This window comes from Cetorhinus maximus, chromosome 19 (assembly GCF_964194155.1).
Source record: "Cetorhinus maximus chromosome 19, sCetMax3.hap1.1, whole genome shotgun sequence".
In the NCBI taxonomy this organism is placed as follows: domain Eukaryota; kingdom Metazoa; phylum Chordata; class Chondrichthyes; order Lamniformes; family Cetorhinidae; genus Cetorhinus; species Cetorhinus maximus.
The window spans coordinates 60,040,186-60,063,753 of NC_135897.1; the positions used below are offsets into that span (position 1 = coordinate 60,040,186).

At 38.9% G+C, this 23,568-nt stretch overlaps 1 protein-coding gene across 5 annotated transcripts in view; it reads right to left on the reverse strand.

Annotated features, from left to right (window-relative positions):
* The window catches only part of LOC144693831 (arf-GAP with coiled-coil, ANK repeat and PH domain-containing protein 2-like), a 197,425-nt gene that overhangs the window by 72,752 nt on the left and 101,105 nt on the right, over positions 1-23,568 (reverse strand). For all 5 annotated transcript variants that reach the window (XM_078563905.1, XM_078563904.1, XM_078563908.1 and 2 more), the window contains 2 exons: positions 12,347-12,391; positions 4,488-4,583 (listed from right to left, as the gene is read on the reverse strand). In XM_078563905.1, coding sequence (XP_078420031.1) covers positions 4,488-4,583; positions 12,347-12,391 — 141 coding nt within the window. The remainder of the gene's footprint in view (positions 1-4,487; positions 4,584-12,346; positions 12,392-23,568) is intronic.

A 23,568-nucleotide genomic window follows, 5' to 3' on the forward strand; every position in this document is an offset into this window, starting at 1 on the left:
TCATCCCCATCTTAAATGGGAGACCCCTTATTTTTAAACTGTGTCCCCTAGTTCTAGTCTCTCCCGCATGGGGAAACATCCTTTCAGCATCCACCCTGTCAAGCCCCCTCAGAATCTTCTATCTTTCAGTAAGATCACTTCTCGATCTTCTAAACTCCAATGGATATAGGCCCAGCCTGTGCAACCTTTCCTCGTAGGATAACCACCCCCCATCCCATGTATCAACTGAGTGAACCTTCTCTGAGCTGCTTCTAACGCATTTATATCCTTTCTTAAATAAGGAGACCAAAACTGTGCACTGTACTCTAGATGTGATCTCACCACCCTGTACAACTGTAGCAAAACACAATTGTTTTTATATTCCATTCCCCTTGCGGTAAACAACAACATTCCATTTGTCTTCCTAATAACTTGCTGTAACTCCAAGCTAACTTTTTGTGATTCATGTACCAGGACACCCAGATCCCTCTGTACCTCAGAGCTCTACAATCTCTCTCCATTTAAATAATATCTGCTTTTCTATTCTTCCTGCCAACATAGACAAGTTCACATTTTCCCACATTATGCTCCATCTGCCAAATTTTTGCCCACTCCCTTAACCTAAGTCCCTTTGTAGACTCCAGACTCTTTACAACTTACTTTCCTACCTATCTTTGAGTCATCAGCAAATTTAGCAACCACACAGTCGTCAAAATTATTGATACAAATTGTAAACAGTTGAGGCCCCAGCACGGATCCCTGTGGCATTCCATTCATCACATCTTGCCAACCCAAAAGAAATCCATTTATCCCTACTCTCTGCTTCCTGTCAGTTAATCAATCCTCTATCCATGCTGATATGTTACCCTACACCAGGAGCTCTTATTTTGCATAGTGACCTTTGAGATGGCAAGTCATCAAATGCCTTCTGGAAATCTAAGTACAACACACAGGTTCCCCTTTAACCATGTTGCTTGCTCCTTCCTCAAAGAACTCCAATAAATTATTCAACAATTTCCCTTTTGTAAAATCATGTTGACACTGCTTGATCACATGGAGATTTTCTAAGTGCCCCGCTATAACTTCCTTAATAATAGATTAAAGCAATTTTACCAAGACAGATGTTAAGCTAGCTGGCCTATAGTTTCCTGCTTTCTGTTTCCTTCCTTTCTTGAATAGAGGAGCCACATTTGCTATTTTACAATCTGATGGGACTTTTCCAGAATCTAGGGAATTTTGGAAAATTAAAATCGATGTATCTACTATCTCAGCAACCACTTATTTTAACACCCTAGGATGTAGTCCATCAAGACCTGGGGACTTGTCAGCTTTTAGTTCTAATAGTTTTCTCAGTAGCCTTTCCTTGTTGATTGTAATTGTTTTAATTTCCTCCCTCCCTTTCACCTTCTGATTCACAATTATTTCTGAGATGTTATTTGAATCCTCTACAGTGAAAACAGATGTAAAGTATCTATTCAGTTTATCTGCCATTTCCTTATTTTCCATTATTAATTCCCCATTCTCACTCTCTAGAGGGCCAAAGTTACTTTACTTACTCTTTTCCTTTTTAAATACTTGCAGAAACTCTTATATTTTTATATTTCTAGCAAGCTTTCTCTCATACTCTGATTTCTCCCTCCTTATTAACCTTTTAGTCATTCTCTGCTGTTCTTTATATTCTGTCCAATCTTCTGACCTGCCACTCATCTTTGTGAAATTATAACATTTATCTTTCAATTTGATGCTATCTTCAAATTTAGTTAGCCGCAGATGGTGTGTCCTTCCCTTGGAGTCTTTCTTTCTCAGTGCATCTCTACTGATCTTTCCCTTAGCCTAATTTCCCAGTTCACTTTAGCCAGCTCTGTCTTCATGCCTTATTTACCCTTATTTAAATTAGTTTTAGGTGCACTCCTCTCTCCCTCAAACTGAATGTGAAATTCAATCATATTATAATCACTGCTACCTAGGCACGCCTTCACTAGGAGGTCATTAATTAACCCTGTCTCATTGCACATCACCAGATCTAGTATCGCCTGTTGTCTTGTCGGTACTAAAACATGCTGCTCTAAACACACTCTAAACTCATCATCTAGGCTACCTTTGCCAATCTGATTTGCCCAATCTATATGTATATTAAAATCACCCATGATTATTGCCGTACCTTCCTTAAAAGCCCTCTTTTTTTCTTCCTGTATACCCTGTCCTATAGTGCAGATATTGTTTGAGGGCCGAGAAACCACTCCCACAAGTGACTTCTTTACTATTTCTCATCTCTACCCAAAACGATTCTACATTTTGATTTCCAGAACTAAGGTCAACTTTATTGCACCAATGTCACCCTTAATTAACAGAACTACCCCTCCACCTTTTCCTAGCTTTTTGTCCTTCCTAAATGTCATGTGCTCTTGAATATTCAGGTCCCAGCCTTTGTCATCCTACAGCCATGTCTCTGTAATGGCTATCAGATCATATATATTTATTTCTATTTGTGCTGTCAGTTCATCTGTTTTGTTACAAACGCTATATGCATTCAAATACAGAGCCTTTAATTCTACCTTTTTACTTTTATTGTGATTTCTAGCCTTATCTGGCACACTCTTAGGTTTGTACACTCTGTCCCTTCCTGCCATGCTCTGATTGTCATTTCTATTATTAATACCTTGCTCTATTGCCTTGTCTTCTCTATTTATCACATCTTCCCAAACTTGATCCCTTGTCCCCACTATTAAGCTTAAAGTTCTCACTAATGCCCGAGTTATATAATTTGGACCTAATCCACCATTTGTGCATTCCTAACATAACGCGCATACCAAATAAGATTATCTTTTCAGCACTTAGTCAAATTTATCATTTATAGTTGGCTTCAAAATAATATTCACAGTTTACAGGACATACTTGCTCTTCAGCTTTTTAATCTCAGTCTGACATGCAGCAAGAAAATCTATGAATTACATTATAAAATACATTATCACCATTAATAAAAAGTTGACAAAAAATTTGACTGCAATCCAGTATTTATTTGCAAGCAGAGACATCACTGCTGAATGAAACAGTCACATGATACCAGTCAATGCAAAAAGATTTATTTCTCTTTTACTCAATATCACAATGGAATTACAACACTCATTGTTAAAAACTCTAAATACATTAGAATGACTGGACATTGGGAAAAAAAAGACATTGTTTCAAGAAGTGTTAACATTCCCAAATTTCTCAATACCTACAGAAAAAGGAAACTAATTATAGTTCCTACATGCTTCTACCATATTTGTAATATAACTGTAACGTCATAATTTGAAGAAAGCTGTACCCAAGTAGGTATTTTTGCTATTAGCTTTCACAAAACGAGAGATTTATAAAGCTTTAATCTGAACAAATAATGCACTTCACAAATCTAATGATCTACCCACATCCAGCTGAGGCTGAATAGTTGAATAATCTTGAAAACCTGAGGGCTAAATCATAATTCAATGAAGGATAGATAGGCTGTATACAAATTGATCTGGTGTCTTAACATTTGCATGTTGAACATTCAAACAGAAATGCACTTCAAGTGATTTAAAAAGGGTATTAAAGATGATTTTAATTAGGTTTTGGAATGTTCCTAAAGTTAGCTTTCCCTAAATAAAACTTGAATGTTAAGTTTTCAGGTGGTTCTATACTATTTCTGAAACTCAAACTTTAAATTGTTGTTCAATGTAGGTGGTAAAATGTAGTTATAATTTTTATTTGGAAACTATTATTCAAAATAAGATCATTGTTGACATAAACTGTCCACTATTTTGTTTTGAACTAAAACTCTCCCCCTGTTCCTCCTCCTCAAATCTGATCTCTGAAGTCTTCAGTCTTCCTTTCTAACTTGACACAAGCTTGCTTTACTGCGCAGCATTTGTCACATTTTTCACGTTAAATACATTACATAAAAGCAAGCTGTTGCTTATTCAAAGCAGTAAACTTATTAAAGTCTCTGACAAGAAAGTAACTTCAAGCAACTTTCAGATAAAATACTGACAACTATCCAAGTAATTCAGCACAAGCTAAAAGCATGGAATCACAGGATTGCTGTCCTGCACCTCAAAGTGGATTTCAAAATGAAAATATAAGCATTTCCAAATTTCAAATTATTTCATTTCAAAATCCCAACATATTACAAACTTAACCTATAGCAAACTGGATCCCAATCTTTCAGCAAACTAAAACAGACTAACTTAGCTTTTTATACAAATATGTGTATCATAGATCAGAAAAAAACATTGAGAATTAAAGTTTTATAAAGAACTGGAAATTACCATCCACTGGGTCAGTCCTAAAAATCAAACTTCTTAATACCCTTTACTTCCAATACCCTACTGCCAAAATATGTCACTCTCTCGGATAAAATTATTTTGTTTCCACTGCCCCCTCGGCAGTCTATTGCACATATTTCCTACCCTCTGTGCAAAGAATTTATATTTTAAAAATTCCAACCTAAGAATGCCTAAATTTATTGCACTGGTTTGAAGCCTTACCTGTGCTCCCAACTCCTTCATGTAAGGCTCCAATTCCATAAAGAGGTCATATCCTTGATGAAAGAATGTAAGATGGGCATACATAAAGGACAACATCTAGAAGTGAAATGAAGAAACAAAAACTTAACTGCCAACACGTTTTACTTCATCTAACAAAAATAACATTGTATAGAATATAATGAAGATCAAATGAACACAAATTTTCATAGTTTTAAATATCTTTAATCAAAATGAATGACTGGCAATTTTAAGACCACAAACTGATATTTTGACAATTACTAAGAAAGATACACCGATGTTTCATGAGCAAATGAACTATAAATGTCAGCAGCATATGTCACTACAGCATCAATTTTAAAGATCTACTTAGAGCCATGTGCCCACACAAAGAACACCATTCTGATAATGGTGTAGGCCTTCTGTTTGGTCATTACACCATCAGGAGGGGAGGTGAGTAGTCCTGGTAATCAGTGTTGGAACAGCATAAATGATGGGAGGTAAGAGCGAAGGCTGGCTTCCCTCACTTGCATGACAAGAGGAGAGACAAGGACACAGCAGAGTGCACCTCTGGTCCCGTGCATCCTGGATCTGTCCAGTGCAAAATCTTCACAAATGGGTCACGTAAGGAGCACTAAGTAACAGATCTTTTGCATTCCAAAAATAATTCTTACAATACAACCTGCAGCATATGAAAAAAACACAAAACCAAAGTACACTTTTAAATTCTTACGCTAGATTACATTTTTAACATTCTTTACCAAGTCATAACTTCCACTCCAAGAGTATTACTTGCAAAAGTGTATATTTGCACATTTTTCATTCAAGGTAACATTTGATTTTAAATGCTTATTTTAATAATTCAGAGTTGATTAAACAGATTTTACCACAATGGTTGTAGATGGTTCTGGAACTTTGCACGTTAAATATCCAATTCTTACTTCACCCAGGTTCAAAAGCTAACTGTTCAGATTTTGTCACAAGCGGTTTGCCAGTTACAGGAAGGTTGTAAATTCAGGGACAAGGATGTTCAATGTAGCGGCAGCTGTTTTTTTTTACTTTTAAAAAGGTCAAATTTTGGGTAAATGACTGTTAACTTTTTGTACTCTACAAACTTATAATGGAACAACAGCAAAGTAAAGTCTCAGCGTTCTTGCGCTGTCGTAAGTAAGGAAAGATACTTTGCTTTCATTCCAGGGCATCCGTCCAACAATCAAAAGTGTGTCAGAATGTGGCACAACCTATCAATGTGGTCTATACCGCTCAAAGACACTGGCACTAAATTTGAAAGATATCTTCAGAATTGAATCCAAATACAATGAGCAATCAACACTTAAGTGGATAATGTAAGTATGACATATTGTTTTCTCATACCCTGTTACATATTGACCAATGCTCAAGGGAAAGCACCGTACCGATATTTAAATGTTTAATATGCATCATGTGCCTTCCACAGTAGGGCGTAATTTCAGGCAGCAACTTTCAAATGAAATGATACGCATGTGGCAATGTTAAAAGAGCTTCATGGGATTTTCTTTGACAAAACCTAGCTGCATGTTTGCATACTGAAACACATGTTGGGCTGTGGCACAGCTGTTTGAATGTCACTGCCTGCAACCTTCACAGTTCTCGCTTCAAGCACCAAGCAGCAGAATGGACAAAAGAGCTGAACTCCTAGGTGAGGTGAGGGTAACTCTGCCCTCGACATCAAGGCAGCATTTGACTGAGTGTGGCAGCAAAGAGCCCTAGCAAAACTGGAGTCAATGGGAATTGTGGGGGGGAACTCTCCTCTGTTGGAGTCATACCTAGCAGAAAGGATGATGATTCTGGTTGTTGGAGGTCAAACATCTCAGTTCCAGGACATGACTGCAGGAGTTCCTCTGGATAGTGCCCTAGGCCCAACCACCTTCAGCTGCTTTATCAATGGTCTTCTTTCCAGCACAAGGTCAAAAGTGGGAACGTTTGCTGATGATTGCACAATGTTCAGCACCAATTGCAATTTCTCAGATACTGAAGCAGTCCATGTCGAAAGGCAGCAAGGCCTGGACAACATCCAGGCTTGGGTTGACAAGTGGCAAGTAACATTGGTACCACACAAGTGCCAGGCAATGACCATCTCCAAAAAGAGAGAATCTAACCATCACCCCATGGCGTTCAATGGCACTACCATTGCTGAATCTTCCACTATCAACATCATGGGGTTAACATTGACCAGAAACGGGACTGGACTAGCCATACAAATAGTGTGGCTACAAGAGCAGGTCAGAGGCTAGGAATCCTGCAGCGAGTAACTCACCTCCTGACTCACCAAAGCATGTCTACTATCTACAAGGCACAAATCAGGAATGTGATGGGATACACTCAACTTACCTGGATGAGTGCAGCTCCAACAACACTCAAGAAGCTTGACATCATTCAGGACAAAGCAGCCCGCTTGATTGGCACCCTGTCCACAAACATTCACTGCCTCCACCAACTACCAACGATGGCTGTAGTGTGCACCCATCTACAAGATGCACTGCAGGAACTCACCAAGGCTCCTTAGGCAGCACCTTACTAACCCACGACCATTACCATCTAGAAGAACAAGAGCAGCAGGCACATGGGAACACCATCACCTCAAGGTTTCCCTCCAAGTCACTCACCATCCTGGCTTGAAAGTATATTGCTGTTCCTTCACTGTCACTGGGTCAAAATCCTGAAACTCCCTCCCTAACAGCACTGTAGGTGTACCTACACCACAGGGACTGCAGCAGTTCAAGACGGCAGCTCACCACCAACTTCTCAAGGACAATTAGGGATGGGCAATAAATGCAGGCCTAGCCAGGGACGCCCACATCCCGTAAATGAATTTTAAAAAAGATTCTATAGTTAGGGGACTAGATGCCACTTTTTGCATTTGTGACGTTTGAATTCGAGTCCCAGGGTAAAGGATCTCACAGGGAGATGGCAAAACCTATAGGAATGGAAGACGAGCAGCATAAAGTCATGGTTCATGTTGGAACCATAGAAGTACAAACAAAATCTTGCAGAAAGTGTTTAAGGAGTGAGGCACTAGATTGAAAAAAAAATTAATGGTCACCTCCAGAATGCTTTACATGCCACCCTTGGATAGGTTAAGAAAGAGAAGACTATCAACAATTTTTATTAATATAGCACCTTTAATGTAGAAAAGCAAGAATGAGAATTTTAAATTGAAGATATCAGAAGACCTGAAGCAAATTTAAGTCAGCAATCACAGAGGTAAAGGGTAAAGGATTCTAGAAGTGGGTTAAATAACAGGTAGCATAAACTCTGATGAGCTCAAGTTCATTGGTGCAGGACAGGGGATCAGACTTTGAACATCGGAATAGTCGAGTCTATGGATGGCAAAAATGCAAATACCATAAGTAACAAAGGCAGGACAGGTGTTGTGTTGCAGCTGTGAAATGTGGGTATTCCTGGATGTCAACGCGATCCAGGACAAACAGGTCTGCACAAAGTGTAAGCAGTGAGAGGAATTCTGGATCAGGACTACTGATCTGGAAGCTGAACTGCAGACACTGCACAACATCAGGGAGGGGGAGAAATACCTGGACACCTTGTACCAGAAGGTAGTCACACCTCTTAGAATAGGGCCATCAGTTTTGGTCAGTGGTGAAGGACAGGAGGTTGTAAGCATGAGTGAGGCAGGTCAAGGGAATGTGCAGACTGTAATGGAGGAGCTTCAGACTTTGCAACTATCAAACAGGTTTGAGGTGCTGGCAACCTGTGTGAATGATAGAGAGTTAGGCAGGATGGACGAGCAGACTGGCCATTACACCATGGTGCAGGAAGCCATTCAAGCAGGGGGAGCAAAAAGGAATGTAGTGGTAGTAGAGGACAGTGTAGTCAGAGAGATAGCCACTGTTCTCTGCAGTCGAGAGCGAGAATCCAGAAGGCTGTGTTGTCTGCCCTGTGCCAGGGTACGGGATATCTGCTCAGGGCTGGAGAGGAACTTGCAATGGGAAGGAAGGGATTCATTTGTGGTCCACGTAGGTGCCAATGACATAGGTATAACTCGGAAAGAGGTCCTGCATACAGAGTATGAGGAGCTAGGCACTAAATTTAAAAGCAGAACCTTAAAGGTAATAATCTCTGGATTATTACCTGAGCCACATGCAGATTGGCATAGGGTAAACAAAATTTAGAGAGATGTGTGGGAGAAGTGGGTTCTGGTTTGGGGGCACTGGCACCATAAGTGGGGGCTATACCATTGGGATGGTCTACACCCGAACCATGCTTGGACCAGTGTTGTAGCGAGCCGCAAAACTAGGGAAGTAGAGAGGGACTTAAACTAAATAGTGGGGGTAAGGGATCAAATTTGGGAAGATGTGGTCAATCAAGGAGAAGAGACAAGGCAAGAGAGAAAGGTATTAATATGGGAAATGATCAACAGACCGTGACAGTAAGGGACAGAGTACAATCCTAACACTAAATCAATCGATAAGGCTGGAACTTACAAAAATAATGAAAGGACTAAACTAAAGGCTCTGTATGTGAATGCACGCAGCATTCAAAACAAAACAGATGAAGTGAAAGCGCAAATTGAAATAAATAAGTATGATCTGATAGCCATTACAGTGACACGGCTACAGGATGACATAGATTGAGATCTGAATATTCAAAGGTAAATGACATTTAGGAAGAACAGGAAGGTAGGAAAAGGTGGAGAGGTAGCTCTATTAATTAATGATGGTATTAGCACAATGGAGAGGAATGACCTAAGTTCAGGAAACCAGGATATAGAAGCGGTTTGGGTAGAGATGGGAAATGATAAGTCACAAGGGAAATCACTTATGGGAGTTGTATACAGGCCCCCTAAGAGTAACAACACAGTAGAACAGTGACTAAAGGAAGGAATATGGGGAACTTGTCAGAACGGTATGGTGATAATCATGGGGGATTTTAATCTGCATATAGACTGGAAAAATCAGGTGGGCAAAGGTACCATAGATGAGGAATTCATAGAATGTTTTAGGGATAGTTTCTTAAAACAGCACATTCTGGAGCCAACAAGAGAGCAGGCTATACTTACCCAGCATTGCACAATAAGATAAGATTAATTAATAGCCTCATAGTGAAGGCATCTCTAGGTTGCAGCGGTCATATAATGATTGAGTTTTATATTCAGTTGGAGGGAGAGAAGAGTGATTCTAAGACTAGTATTTTAAACTGAAATAAGGGCAATTATGAGGGCATGAAAGTAGAGCTAGCTAAAGTGAACTGGCAAATTAGGTTAAGTGATAGGTCCATAGAGGTGCAGTGGTAGACATTTAAGGGATTTCAGAATGCACAGAATAGCTACCTACCAACAAAAAAGAAAAATTCCAAGGGGAGGACCCATGGTTCACTAAAAAAGTTAAAAATAGTATCAAACTTAAAGAGAAAGCATATAATTGTGCAAAGCTGGGTGGCAGGTCAGAAGATTGGACAGAATATAAAAAACAGCAGAGAATGACAAAGGTTAATAAGGAGGGAAAAATTAGAGTACGAGAGAAAGGTAGCTAGAAATATGAAGACAAACAGTAAGAGTTTCTATAGATATTTAAAATGGAGAAGAGTTAACAAATTGTGCATTGCTCCTATAGAAAGTGAGTCTGGGGAATTAATAATGGAAAATAAGGAAATGGCAGATAAATTGAACAGGTATTTTGTATCCTCTATAGTGAAGACTGATGCAAGTAACATCCCAGAAATAGCTGTATATTAGGAAATGGAAGGCAAGGAGGGAGGAACTCAAGGGAATTACAATCACCAGGGCAGTGGGTACAGAGCAAATTGCTGAAGCTGTAGGCTGAAAAGTCCCTAGGTCCTGATGGACTTCATCCTGGGGTTTTGAAAGAAATGGCGAGGGAGATAGTTGACGTATTGGCTTTAATTTTCCAAAATTCCCTAGATTCAGGGAAGGTTCCATTAGGTTGGAAAATAGCAAATGTAACTTCGCGATTCAAAAAAGGAGGGGGGCAGAAAGCAGGAAACTGTAGGCCAGTTAGCTTAACATCTGTCATAGGGAAAATGTAGAGGTTATTATTAAAGATGTTATTGCAGGGTGCTTGGAAAAGTTTAAGACAATCAGGAAGAGTCAATATATGTTTGTGAAAGAGAAATCATGTTTAACCAATTTATTGGAGTTCTTTGAAGTAGTCACATGTGCTGTGGATAAAGGGGAACCGGTGGATGTGCTGTACTTAGATTTCCAGACTGCATTTGATAAGGTGCCACATCAAAGATTATTGCAGAAAATAAAAGCTTATAATATGGGGTTAACATATTGGCATGGATAGAAGATTGGCTAGCTAACAGGAAACTGGAGGCATAAATGGGTTTTTTTTGATTAGCAAGATGTAATGTGTGGTGTGCTGGGGCCTCAACTTTTTACAATTTATATAAATGACTTGGATGAAGGGACAGAAGGTATGGTTCTTAAATTTGCTGATGACACAAAGATAAGTAGGAAAGTAAGTTGTAAAGAGGACATAAGGAAGCTACAAAGGGACATAGAAGGTTAAGTAAGTGGGCAAAGATCTGGAAAATAGAGTATAATGTGGGAAAATGTAAAACTGTCAATTCTGGCAGGAAGAATAAATGAGAAGCATATTATCTAAATGATGAGGGTTTGCAGAGCTCTGAGACGCAGAGGGATCTGGGTATCCTAGTGCATGAATCGCAAAAGGTTAGTGTGCAGGTACAGCAAACAATTCACAAAACTAATATAATGTTATCATTTATTGCGAGGGGAATTGAATACAAAAGTAGGGAAGTTATGCTTCAGTTATACAGGGTATTTGAGGGAGAGAGTCTTTATTTTTAAGACAGAGGTAGATAGATTCTCAATAAGCAAGGGGGTGAAAGGTTATCAGGGGTGGCTTATTGAATGGCAGAGGGGCTTACTCCTGCTCCTAATTCATATGTTCATAATTATGTAAGTCAGGAAGTACTGGCAGTCAGGAAGGCTATATTAAAGTGCAAAGTTTTTGTCAAGGCTGTGTAGTCAATCTAATTATCCATGACGCCTTGTTCAAAAGGGAGTGGATATTCTGGAGGAAAACGTGGACAGAGATGGAGGTTGGTGATCCACTATGAAGAGTCCAAGGGCTAAGTGGAAAGGAGAGAAGTAAAGTCAACAAATGACTGCAGGGCTGGTGTAGGAGCTTAGGATTCACATTTAACATGACTTGTCAAAGATGGGAAGTTATGTCGCAGTAATGGCCTCACCTGATTCAAATGTTATTGCGACAAGTGTAAATAGAGCAGGTTTAAATTTATCTGGTAGTAACATTTTAGAACACTCTGCAATACCATAATACAGAGAGAAGTCTGACTGTTCCATAGAATCAAACACGGTTTTTAGGAGAATGCAAGTCTTCAAAACAAAACAAACTTTTATAAGCAGCTGTAGTTTTCATAACACGACTTCAATATTAAGGTTACTTTATTGGAAGTATACTTAAACAAAATAGGTTAAAATGCCAGTGCATTGTTATTTTACAAAGCAGCTGACATAAATGATTAAAATTCCACTGCAAACATTCGTCTCAATGTTGTGTAAGAACGATTGCTTACGATACATACATTTTGAACATGACTCCTTTAAAAGGTCAGAGTTCAAATTTAAAAGTTTATATTTTTTTTAAAAACATGGTCAAGACATTGAAGCAACTGTGTCAATTCAAATCAAAAAATTGTACTGAACATAAATTCATCATGGCTACATGACATACATATTAAACAATCAGCACTTAAAAGCGAAAATGGCATCCAATGAGGCTATCTAAACAGGCTTAAGGATAATAAAAATAAAAATCACCAGCCAAATGACTTTTAAGAGGACAAAAGCTTACCGATTTTAAAACCTCAGATCTTCTCTTGGACTGAAGGACATTGATCTGATATGGAACAAAAAAGTACAAATACTGTATTAACATTTGATGCATTAGTTGTTTATGCATCTTTGTTAGCGTAGACCTATGAACATAAAGTAGCCCAAGCAGGGAAAAAAAGCTCAAACTAGTTGCTTGAAATGCTTTACTTAAGTACTAGAATGCAAGGTTATAAAAGGTTCCTTCATTGCCCAATTTGAGACTAAACTAAACAAATGTGATTTGATCTTCATTTCAGTCAAATCCTGAAATTCATCCCAGCCTGTATCATAATTATTGCATAGTACAAGTCGGGAGTGAATTTCAGGATTTTTCTCCCTCTATATGGGTACTCCACCCCCCACCCCCCCCCCCCCCCTCCACACACACACAACAAAAACCTCCCCATTTAAAGCAAATTCTAATAGCGTGATTTGTAAATAACGGAACTTATCTACATAAAGCTGCTTCCATTTTTGTTATAGCGCAATCCCTGCACACGCATCAAGAACCTCACTGTATTGGGCATGCTCAGTCTGTTTTTTAAAAACATACCATCTTTTTGCTCGCAGCCTCTCACGACCCCTTGCTCCCTCCTGACCCCCTCAATCATTGTTGACAAGTCAGTTCCACTAATAAATGGTAGAAAAACATTATCCTGGTTTAAAGGCAATGCAGAATGCCTGCTTCCTTCTTTTCTCTTATCCATTTTTCAAGCAACAGGATCTGCCTCATGATGCTGCTGTCCTGATTGTAAAAACAAACTGAGGAAAGTGAAGCACAAAATGTCAATCTCTCTTGGTGCTCATACTTTTTGTTTGAAATTTCAAAAGGTGCCAGTGTTCATCATCAACATCTTCAGACTGGGACCTGCTCAAATTCACTAGACTAAATCCACAGCATATATATGTGTGCAACTGAATTAAACACCTGAACTGAAAGGATCACCAAACCAAGAAAAGTAGGACTTATCCTAGTTTTTTACCCCCACAAAAGCACAAAAAAACCACATCAAATACAAAAACAACTGTGCCCAACGAGAAAATGGTTCAATAAGGAAATAGGCAATAATGAATAACTTTTGATTGGAAACAAACTTGGCAGTACTTGAGCTCCCTACTGACTGGGAGAAAACCCTTCAGAATGCTATCAGAATAGATAGGGACAAGTTATTAAAATTGCAAATCCAACTCCCTTTTACAGGCACATAAGAACATAACTTGAACATTAACTCAGTAAAATCAAAGCATTATATTTTTAGTTAGTAGGAATTATCTGTTCTGGGGAGCCCAATATTTCTCAACACAAAAACAGAATTACCTGGAAAAACTCAGCAGGTCTGGCAGCGTCGGCAGAGAAGAAAAGAGTTGACGTTTCGAGTCCTCATGACCCTTCGATATTTCTCACTTCACTTCGAGATCTGAGATTTCTGGTTCTAGTGATAAGTCTTTCAAAGTCAGACAGGAACAACTATGAAAGGTTAAAGAGTAGCTTGAGAATAGCTCAACAAGAGCCTGACTTGGCATCAGTAGGTCTAAGGATCAGAAGGTGCTTATTTTGCTGCTTGTTGGGTTGATTGAGATCTTAGAACCAAAGATGGGCCAGCTAATCTCATTCTCCTTCTCTATCATTAACATGTCAATTCAACATTTATAGCAGATGGTTTACTTTGTTCATGGAAACTGTATTTATTTTTCCCAAGTGGTTTGGCCTTAACTGGAAAAAGTATTTGAATTAAGTTCAACAACCAATCACAATCAGCTGATTCCATTCTTCATTTTGTACCTGTTAACACAACCTCAAATATTTACTTCTACCACCACTACCATGGTTTCCGTCCTCCCTTGTCTGTTGTTAGCACTGCATATGTCCACCATCTTGCCCCTCCCATTCCTCAAACTTGGTTCCTATTACTTTGAATGGGCCTCAGCCAAAGCACAGCCTAAGCCACGTGTCCTACTCCCTCACCCACTCTGTGGTCAATAAGTTCCTCTTTTGTTTTTAACAGCACTGATTACATTACAGTCTATTTATACCAGAATGAGCCATTTTCCCAGATCCAGCTGTGTTGGAGTAGGGGTGGGGAGAGATAGGATATGTGGACTGAAGGGATAGGAAGCAGCACAAGAACAAGCAAAGGGAAGTAAGAGAGTGATGGGGTCTTGGGAAGGGGCAAGGGACAGGTAAAAGAAGTGCAACATCACTCAATCGATGTTGCTCTCTGTGCCGAAGCCAGCTTGGAGGAGAGGGAGACCCCCAGAGAGTGAGAAAGATTTAATAGAATAGATTTAAAAGTTTTATGTTCAACATGTCTGTAGATAGTGTAAACTGTTCCATGTCTGTGCTGATAAGTTGCTTTTTAGTGAACATGAAATTTGAGCTGAAGAAATTCAGTGCAGTTCAGTAGCTTAAAAAAAAATCCCATTTGCAAAATAAATTGGAGGAAGACTTTGGATTTCCATTTTCCTTATCTTTAGAGCCACTGTGCATGCACTATTTCCTCAGACAGGAACTACTCTGCACTCGTCGCTGTTTTTTGCTGATTGATGATGAGATCAGCATTTTTGGTGGTATGCTTGGAAGTGAAGATAAATCAGGTCACAGAGCAAAAATGAAGTACAATAAAGCAGAAGAGAGAACAAACAGAGAGGAAGAATAGAGTTTATAGTAAGAAAAAAGAATTGAGAACTCAAATGCCAAGAGTTAAGGACGAAAGGAAAAAGAAAATGCTGAGCAAAGAGGAAAACAAAACGAAAAGCTGTGAACAGTAGGAATAACAAATTATAAACTATTAGTTTGAATACAAGACTACATTTTTACTGCTACTTTTGTACCAATGCAAAGCAATTTCAAATGCACATTGATATCAAAGTCTAAGTGTATAACTTTAGAATCAGGTCATGGTCTGATTCAAAAAAGCACTTAAGATGTTAGATTCACTGCAGGAGACCATCTCATCCCACTGAGGCTTGGCAACCGAAGTAATATAATTTTAGTCCAGGACTGTTGTATTGCATATGTACATTTGGGCAATTTGAATAACTACAGTTTCTTCCCTTTAACTACTTAAAACTCTTAAAATCAATATTGGGTAAACTTACAGAATACTCAACTATTTTAGAAAAAGGCTGCTGCTTCAGAGCAAAAAGTACAAGATCAAGGGATAAAAATCAGAAAACAAGCACAAGGCCCTGGCCTACCAACGAACAACATCATGGGAAAGCTGACATATTCGAAGAGATTGGAATATACTGATTACTCAAGAATCTCTTGCTTTTACAATCAATGAAACTTCAACGTAGAACTTTTGCAAATATTCTGTCAGTCATCCATCATTACTGCAACAGAAAACAGCATGAACAATTGCTTATGCTGCTCCTCTAAGGTCTGCAATCATTTTCTGCTGAAATTGAAAGAACCCCTGCAGAAATTCCAGCATTTTCCCTCAATTTGATTATGGTGTACAATAGGCTTGCTTATTTGATTAAGACTGTTGGTTATTTCATCTCACTAAGCTAACAGTTCTGTGCTTAATATATCCATTTTCCATGTAAATTACATGTTCGTACCTCCATTTTACTAAATATTTTCCCCTATTTGTAAAGTACTTCATGACTAATTATGGAGACTCAAACAGTAATGATCAATGTGTCTGCTTTTGTATGGTCCACCACCAGGTGGCAATAATAAATCTGCTCTTAAAAGCAACAACCTCAAGTAATCTTACCATACACATCATCTATTCCAAATGGAGAGACTTTTCTTGCAAAGCATAAGTGTTTTGCCAAAATAATTTAAAATAGTTGCATATGTAGTTGATGATAATTCCATTAAAGAGATGCTATCCTGTTCCAGTTATCCACTGCAAGATCAGTGATAAACTTTTCCTGCTGGTTACCCCTAAACACATTTCAAACAACTTTACCATCCTCCCCCTCTTCAAACCTTTCTGCACTACACTCACAGAAGGTACGTAAACAATCTGCTCCCAAGACTTTGACAATTGAGGTTTAGTAACCAATAATCCTCATATAGATGACTTTTATAACTATGCGAGTTTTTAGCCTGAAAAAGATGAAAATGCCTTTTGAAATTCATAATCACAATAACAAGTGCTATAGCTGGGGTAATGTACCAAGATGTTTTTCTCTCCAATGCCATAATCAAAATCAGAAACTTGCAATGTGGTATATTGGTGGTAACAAGCCCTCATTTGACCATGTGGTCCAGCACATTAGAGAATTGTCCAGCTTTAACTTTGTATTAATTGGTCTTTCTTCTCACCACTCCAGCCTCACATTGAGGGTTGTGCTGCATCGGAGAGCCAGAAGCTGATGAGAGGCAGCTCAGTGATAAAGAGATGAGAGCCAAGAGGAAATAAAATGCTTCAGATTTCAAGAGCCAATATTGAGTGGCTCAATCATCTGGCTCTATAATTTATACCTGTACCACCTGTGGCAAAGACTGTCACTCGAAAATAGAAACTCCTCAACTCCTCAATGTTCAGTATGAAAAAGTGACTGAACTACTCTGGCACTGTTTTTCATGACAAAAGGCTGCCATAATGCTCAGGCAAAGCTCATATTCATGATCTCCCACATTGCAACTTTCTGGCCCAAATTCATACTCCCACACGCAACAGATGCCAATCACTTCCACATGGAATGGGTGGGAAAATATCCTTAGGGTGCCTTCCGCTGACTAAACTGAAAACAGTAGCGAAGTCTAAGAACATATTTACCCAGCACACAAGCAGCAAAATTCAGAATTGCCACTTTTGTCACAAGGCACATTTCTTTCATAAATTATAGAAGCTGTAACAAAAAAAGCTCTATGGCTCTTATCAACAGCTTAAAATAAAGGCATAATTACTAAATTAATCCCTCAAACAATATTCTATGAAATAACACTCCTCTTGTCAGGTCTGTTTCATATAGCAGGTTTATGCTGATTGTATCACAGATACAATGTGGTCAAATACAAGGTATGATAACAAGAGCAAAATTTAAAAGTGGAATGGTGTTCTATAATTATCAAAATGCACTTATTAATAGAAAAGGGAATGGGGAAAAAATGGTTAAGGCCCATTTTTTGGGCATTACCACCAATAATGCAACTGAGCCATGAGGTACAAGGTTTGCCCTAAATTTAGCTTAACGGTGTTAAGTTTAGCAGGCCTGGTATAATTCTGGAAACAGGGATTTACATATGTATATAATCAGTATGAGGCCCCTTTATGTACATATGAAGCCAATTTTAGGCAACTGCCAGGGGCACCTGAAAAATCGGCTAACCCAATAAGTGGTCAGATGTACTTCAGGAGTCCATAGGGTTCAGGAGACAGCACTTTGGGCTGTTGCATGATTGAAAACAGGCATAGGAGGATCCAATTTCTCCTTATAAAGTTTTCAGAAAGCACATACATACATTAATAAACTCTCTGCAGCATAAGAATACCATCCTAAACACTAGTGGGCATCAGTTTCAAATGTCAGCTAGAACTTTTATTTTCGCAACACCTCAATGTTGAAAATGCCATTCCCTATAAATATCATTTTCATGGGTATTATCACAAATCCGTGTCAAAATTACTGATCCTCAAAATTAAGACTTCCGCATTATTAAGTTGTAGCACCTGATGATGCAAAACATCATAAAAATCGTATCAGAAGATATACAGTTGGTGGAAATGACTTCACACACTCAGGAATTTTGGATGAAACTGCTAGATGCAAAACAGCATTTCTAAATGATAACTCACCAACAGGTAATGTATACTGATTTTCTACAGCTACAATTGTTTAAAAATGCTAACATTTCTTTATAATGCTACAATACAACAGTGAGATCTTCCAAATCTTGAAAATCCAGCAGTAAATGTCCTGACTGCTCCCCAAAACATTCTCACTTTTTACTTTGTCTTCCTGTAGTAAAATAGAATCATTTTCAGTGGCTTCTGCAAGGTTTACCATTCTATTAAAGTAAGAAGATCGATGTGTATGTCAAAAATTAAGTAGGAAAAACCATTACAGAAGAGTGTTTAAAACAGAAACCCCGTATATTAAATCAAGGTACCTTCTGACAAAAACCAATACATGTTACGTTATCTAACAGAATGGATTAGCATCTACATGCCACAAATCAATTTTCTATGGCAGTATTCAAATAAATAAAGTTTGTAGCTAGTGATGCGTGCATAAAGGTCTCATGCACAAATTCCGAAGGAGTTCAAAGATTCCTTTCTTTTTAGAAAAAACATGTCAAATTGCATTGAATAGTTGTAGATGATAAAGGCATTTTGGACTACGCTATGCAAGGAAATGGCAAACAGCCTCGGGAGGTTGTGCAGTCTAATTGAAAGGTTGCAATGGTATGAACAATGCAGTATGCCAGGAAAGAAACTGAATGATGGGACCACACTTTTTTGTGTTTTCAGTATGCTAATTTAAAGACTTTGGTGAACAAAATGATTTTTGAAGTATGAAAAAAGATGTACATTGGAGCAATGGAAAAAAAATAAGGATGTATGTGATTTCATCAACTTTGCTTCCCGTTTTCACCCTTCTCTCGCCTTCACATGATCCATCACCTACTGTCCCCTTCTCACCTTATATGGTCCATTTGCTATTCTTCCTTTCCTCATCTTCACTTTCCTTCCTCAACTTCTCTGCTTCCATTTCTGAGAACAGACTATTATCAAAAAATCCCGATTTACCTTATCCTGGAGCAGAGGCCGGGAACTACAAGTCGTAGCATGCTCCAGGAGTTTCCACACAGGAAACGACTAGGAGCAGGCAACGCATGCACAGCCCAGTGTTTACAGTTCTTCCGGCCGGGGGCACGGGCCCAGTGCACCTGCGTAAGAAGAAAATGGTGCGCAAATCCCAATCATGTGACCAAGGAGTGGGGCAACATAGTCAAAAAGAGTCCAAAACAGGGGACGGCAAGAGGGGGCAGGAAGAGGTCCCAAAGGTAATCCCAGAGAGGGGACAGGAAGAGGTCCCAAAGGTAATCCCAGAGAGGGGACAGGGCGAGGTCCCAGTTAAACAGAAGGAATCGGGGAAGAAGCCACCAGTAGGAAGAGACCAGTGGTAAGAGGAGCGAGGATGAGGTTCCAAGTAATAAAAGGGTTGCAGTTGACAGACAAAGTAGTGAGAGCTCGGGAGAAGCCCTGGAGATCCAAGAAGGCAGCAGAAGGTTGTTGATTCCATGCTGCAGGCTGTGGGGCAAAGATACCCCTTTGGAGTAGTAGTGTTCTGCTCGGCCCAGCCAAAGAACTGAAGTTGTGCTTGAGAGTTTGTGCTGGAGCTTAGACTCTGGAATCCAGGGGAATGAAGCCTCGAGAGACGCGAATAAAACCCTGTGAGGTGAGCCATCATTGAGGCAGTCCAAGTCTGAGTGACATTTGGAGAGAATTTCCCTCTCAGAGAGAATTCCAAGGCTAGGTCTTCTAAGGGAAAGACTGGAATCCCTCGTGAGACGAAAGAATTTCAACTGAATTGGTTGACTCACAGTAGTTACTGACGTCTGCTGAGAAAACAGTGAATGCATTTGTCATTTAATGTGCAGTATGGATGTTAGACCACAGTTTGCCTGTTAATTCACATTTACCTCATAATATACCTGAATGTTAGAGTATAAGATAGTGTAAATTGTTTTATCTGTCTGACTTTGTACAGTAAAGTTTATTCTGTTTATTCAAAAATCATGGAATCTTCTGCCTTTATTCTCTCAGCAAGTGTCTTGAATCTCAAACTTTGTCTACTTTAAAAAAAAGTTACTAGCCCCTAACTGGATCACACCAAAAACTTGGAGGGGGAGTGCAGTCTGATCAAGAATATAACATAAATTTGGGACTTTTGCGGGATTTCAAATCCATGGGCAAATATGAGTGCTGGTACTTGCTGAAGTTAAGGTTAGTCCATGGTCAATTTTACCACTCATTGAAAAGCAGAATGGCTTTGTCAATTGCTATGACTTTTCTGCAGAGGAAAGATTTATTCCTGAGTGATTTGCAACAATTAACCAATGCTAGGTTAATGGCACTAGCAGAGGAGTTAGAGCTAAAATTAAAAGCTGGGGCTAAGAAAGCAGACATAGTTGAGGTAATAGCACAGCATTTGGAATTAGATGAGGAAAAGTCTGACACAGGTACAACCAAACTTGAAATTCAGTTGCAGATGAAAAAGCTCAAACTAGAAAAAAGGAAAACGATAGAGCAAAAGAAATGGAAAGGCGAAACCTTGAGTTGGATTCCAGAGAGAGAAAGAAATTAAAATGTATGAACTGGCTAAAGAAAAGCTTAGGCTACATGGTTTAAGAGAAGCTGTTCCAGTCAATAGGAATAATAATGTAGAGAATAAAAATGATGCAAAGAAACTAGCATGTTTTTGTTGCCCTAAAATGGGGCATGTAAAAGTAAATTGTTGGAAGCTGAACAGTAAATCAGTGTCACTAATAAAGGACACCTAAGGAGTCTTCAGGAAAGGTTGTCCCAGTAAAGGAAACAGGTGGTAAAACTTCAGCAGTGGTACAATTGAAAAGTGTTCCCTTCGGACTTATAGAAAAGGTGATATGGCTCAGGATAGTCATGGGGATTCTTCCTTGAATACTGCTAAAATGAGGCAGGTTGCTGAAGGGTACAGGGGTTTTGTCTCTAAGGGAGAAGTGTGACCGTAGTCCTCCAACAAAACAAGTGAACAAATTAATATTTTGAGAGCCACTGGGACAGATTAGTCATTGATGGTGGCTGACAATATGATTTGTATTCCAGATAGTTTGATGAAAGAGGAAGTAATAATAAGGGGTCTTTATGGAACTTATGAACCTATTCCCCTGTGCAAAGTTAATTTACTAAGTGACTTAGTAAACAGTATTGCTACTGTGGGAATTGTTCCAAGATTACCAATGGAAGGAATACATTTTATAATGGGTAATGATTTGGCAGGTTTGAAATTCTTAACATATTATGACCCAGCAGTTGGCAAAGCTGAGTTATTTAAAAATCCCAGAGGGAAACTTTAAACAACTGTCATAACCTATATTTCAAGTAGTATGTTTGCGATGCAGTTCTAAATTCAGCAATCAGACCACCAGTTCTCGAGAGGTTTTTATATCAAACTACGAGACATTTATTAATTTACACAAGTTAAATATATACACATGGCTACAAATTAATACTATCATAAGTTTTAACAAATTCCCAAACTAATCTACACTAAGGCCACAGCAACCCAAAGGCTTTAAGCAGACATCAGGCACTGCATTTTCATCTTACAAATTCAAAATGAGGCTCCTTTTCCTTTGGATCCTTTGTAGATACAGTGGTAGGCTTACAGGGTTCAATGTTACATTGCCTCTGCTCTGCACACACAAAACTGCCCTCTGTTATACCCAGCACATCTCATTGAATGTAAGTTCTCATTGTATCACCAGCCCCTTTGAACTCCACCTCTTCTAACAATAAAACCCCTTTCATAGTACCAATTTTATTAGTAATATAAACATTGCTTGGTCTCTGCTAGCTAGTTTCCAGATTTCACTCCCCTTCTTGAATGCTTTATTCAACAAAATGCAAATGCACTCTACCTCTCTTACATCTCAGAGCTAGTATACATCAAAGCACCCAGACCAGCTGGCTTTAATCCAATTAAAACACACTCACAGACTAACTCTCTATTTTTAAAAAAAAAATTTCAATAATATTATACACATTAATAGCTTCATGACATAGCATCCCCATGGTTGAAACACAGCCAGTTGAGGCGAGAGAAACAGAGATTTTGCAGGAGGGACATCTTGGACTGTTCCCAGATTGCGCAGTAGTTAGACCCCGAAGCTTGCAAGGCTAGACAAGGTGAAGTGAAAGAACCACTAGCCCAGGGCCAAGAAAAGTTAGTATCAAAAACACAATAATGTATGTGAAGAATTGGGCTTCATAAGGAAAAACTGATCAGTGAAGAGAACTAACTTTCATGCACAAAAGATGAGTTTGCTAATGAAAAATGAGGACTAATGAAAACACTGGAGTGTCGGTCACAGGAAACATAACACTTGAATGAGAACTTGAAATGTCTCAATGAAGAACTTGTAGAAGCAAATTCAACAAAGATAGATCTTCAATTAAAATTTGATGAACATCAAGTTATCAGAAGCCTCTAAGTATCATGAAAAACACCTTGGACAGGAAAAAGAATTGCTAATGAATCAGAACAGTTGGTTAATTAAAAAAAAAATTCTGTTATGACACAGCAGTTGGTAAAGGCTGAGTTGTTTAAATCTCAGAAGGAAACTTGAACAACTGTCATAACCTATATTTTCAATTGGTATATTTCAGATGCAGCTCTGAATTCAGGAATAAGACCACCGAACCTCAAGGTTTTTTTTTTATAAAGCCAAATTAAACATTTATTAATGTAACAACAAATTAAACACATACACATGTCTACAAATTACTACCATAATAACTTTTAAACAAATCCCCAGGCAAAGCACGTTTGACCGTACGAATTCAAAATAAGATTCCTTGCAATTTGGTTCCTTTGCAGACACAGTTGTAGGCTTATAGGTTGGTTAGATCTTAAATATCTCTAACTTATACACACAAACTCCTTTCTGTTTATACTTAGCTTTTCCTTTGAATGTAAATTTTCCATTGTATCACTTGGCTGCTAATGTTACATCTCCTAACAATAATATCCTTTCATTCCACCAATTTTATTCTTCTGGCCAAAGACACAAGAACAGCGCGTGTGCGTAAAAAGAAAACTACGTAAAAAGAAAACAGCGCAAAAACCTCGATCATGTGGCCAAGGAACAGGACATCATAATCGAAGCGTCACGGACAGGGAGAGGTCCCAGTTAAACAGAAAAAAACCAGGGGAGGAGCCGCCGGCAGTAAGAGACCACTGGTAGGAACCACCAGGAAGAGTAGCAAGGAAAGCGGCTCCAAGCAGTAAAAGGACTGCAGCTGGCAGATTTTAAGTAGTGAGAGCTTGGGACAAACCCTAGAAATCGAAGGCAGCAGACAGTTTGTGATTCTGTGCTGTGGGCCGTTGGGGCAAAGGTACCCCTTTGGAGCAGTAATGTTCTGCTCTGCGCAGCCAAAGAGCTGAAGTTGTGCTTGTGAGTTGGTGCTAGAGTGCAGACTCGGGAATCCAGCGGAATGGAGTCTCGGAAGATGAGATTAAAACCCCGCAAGGTGA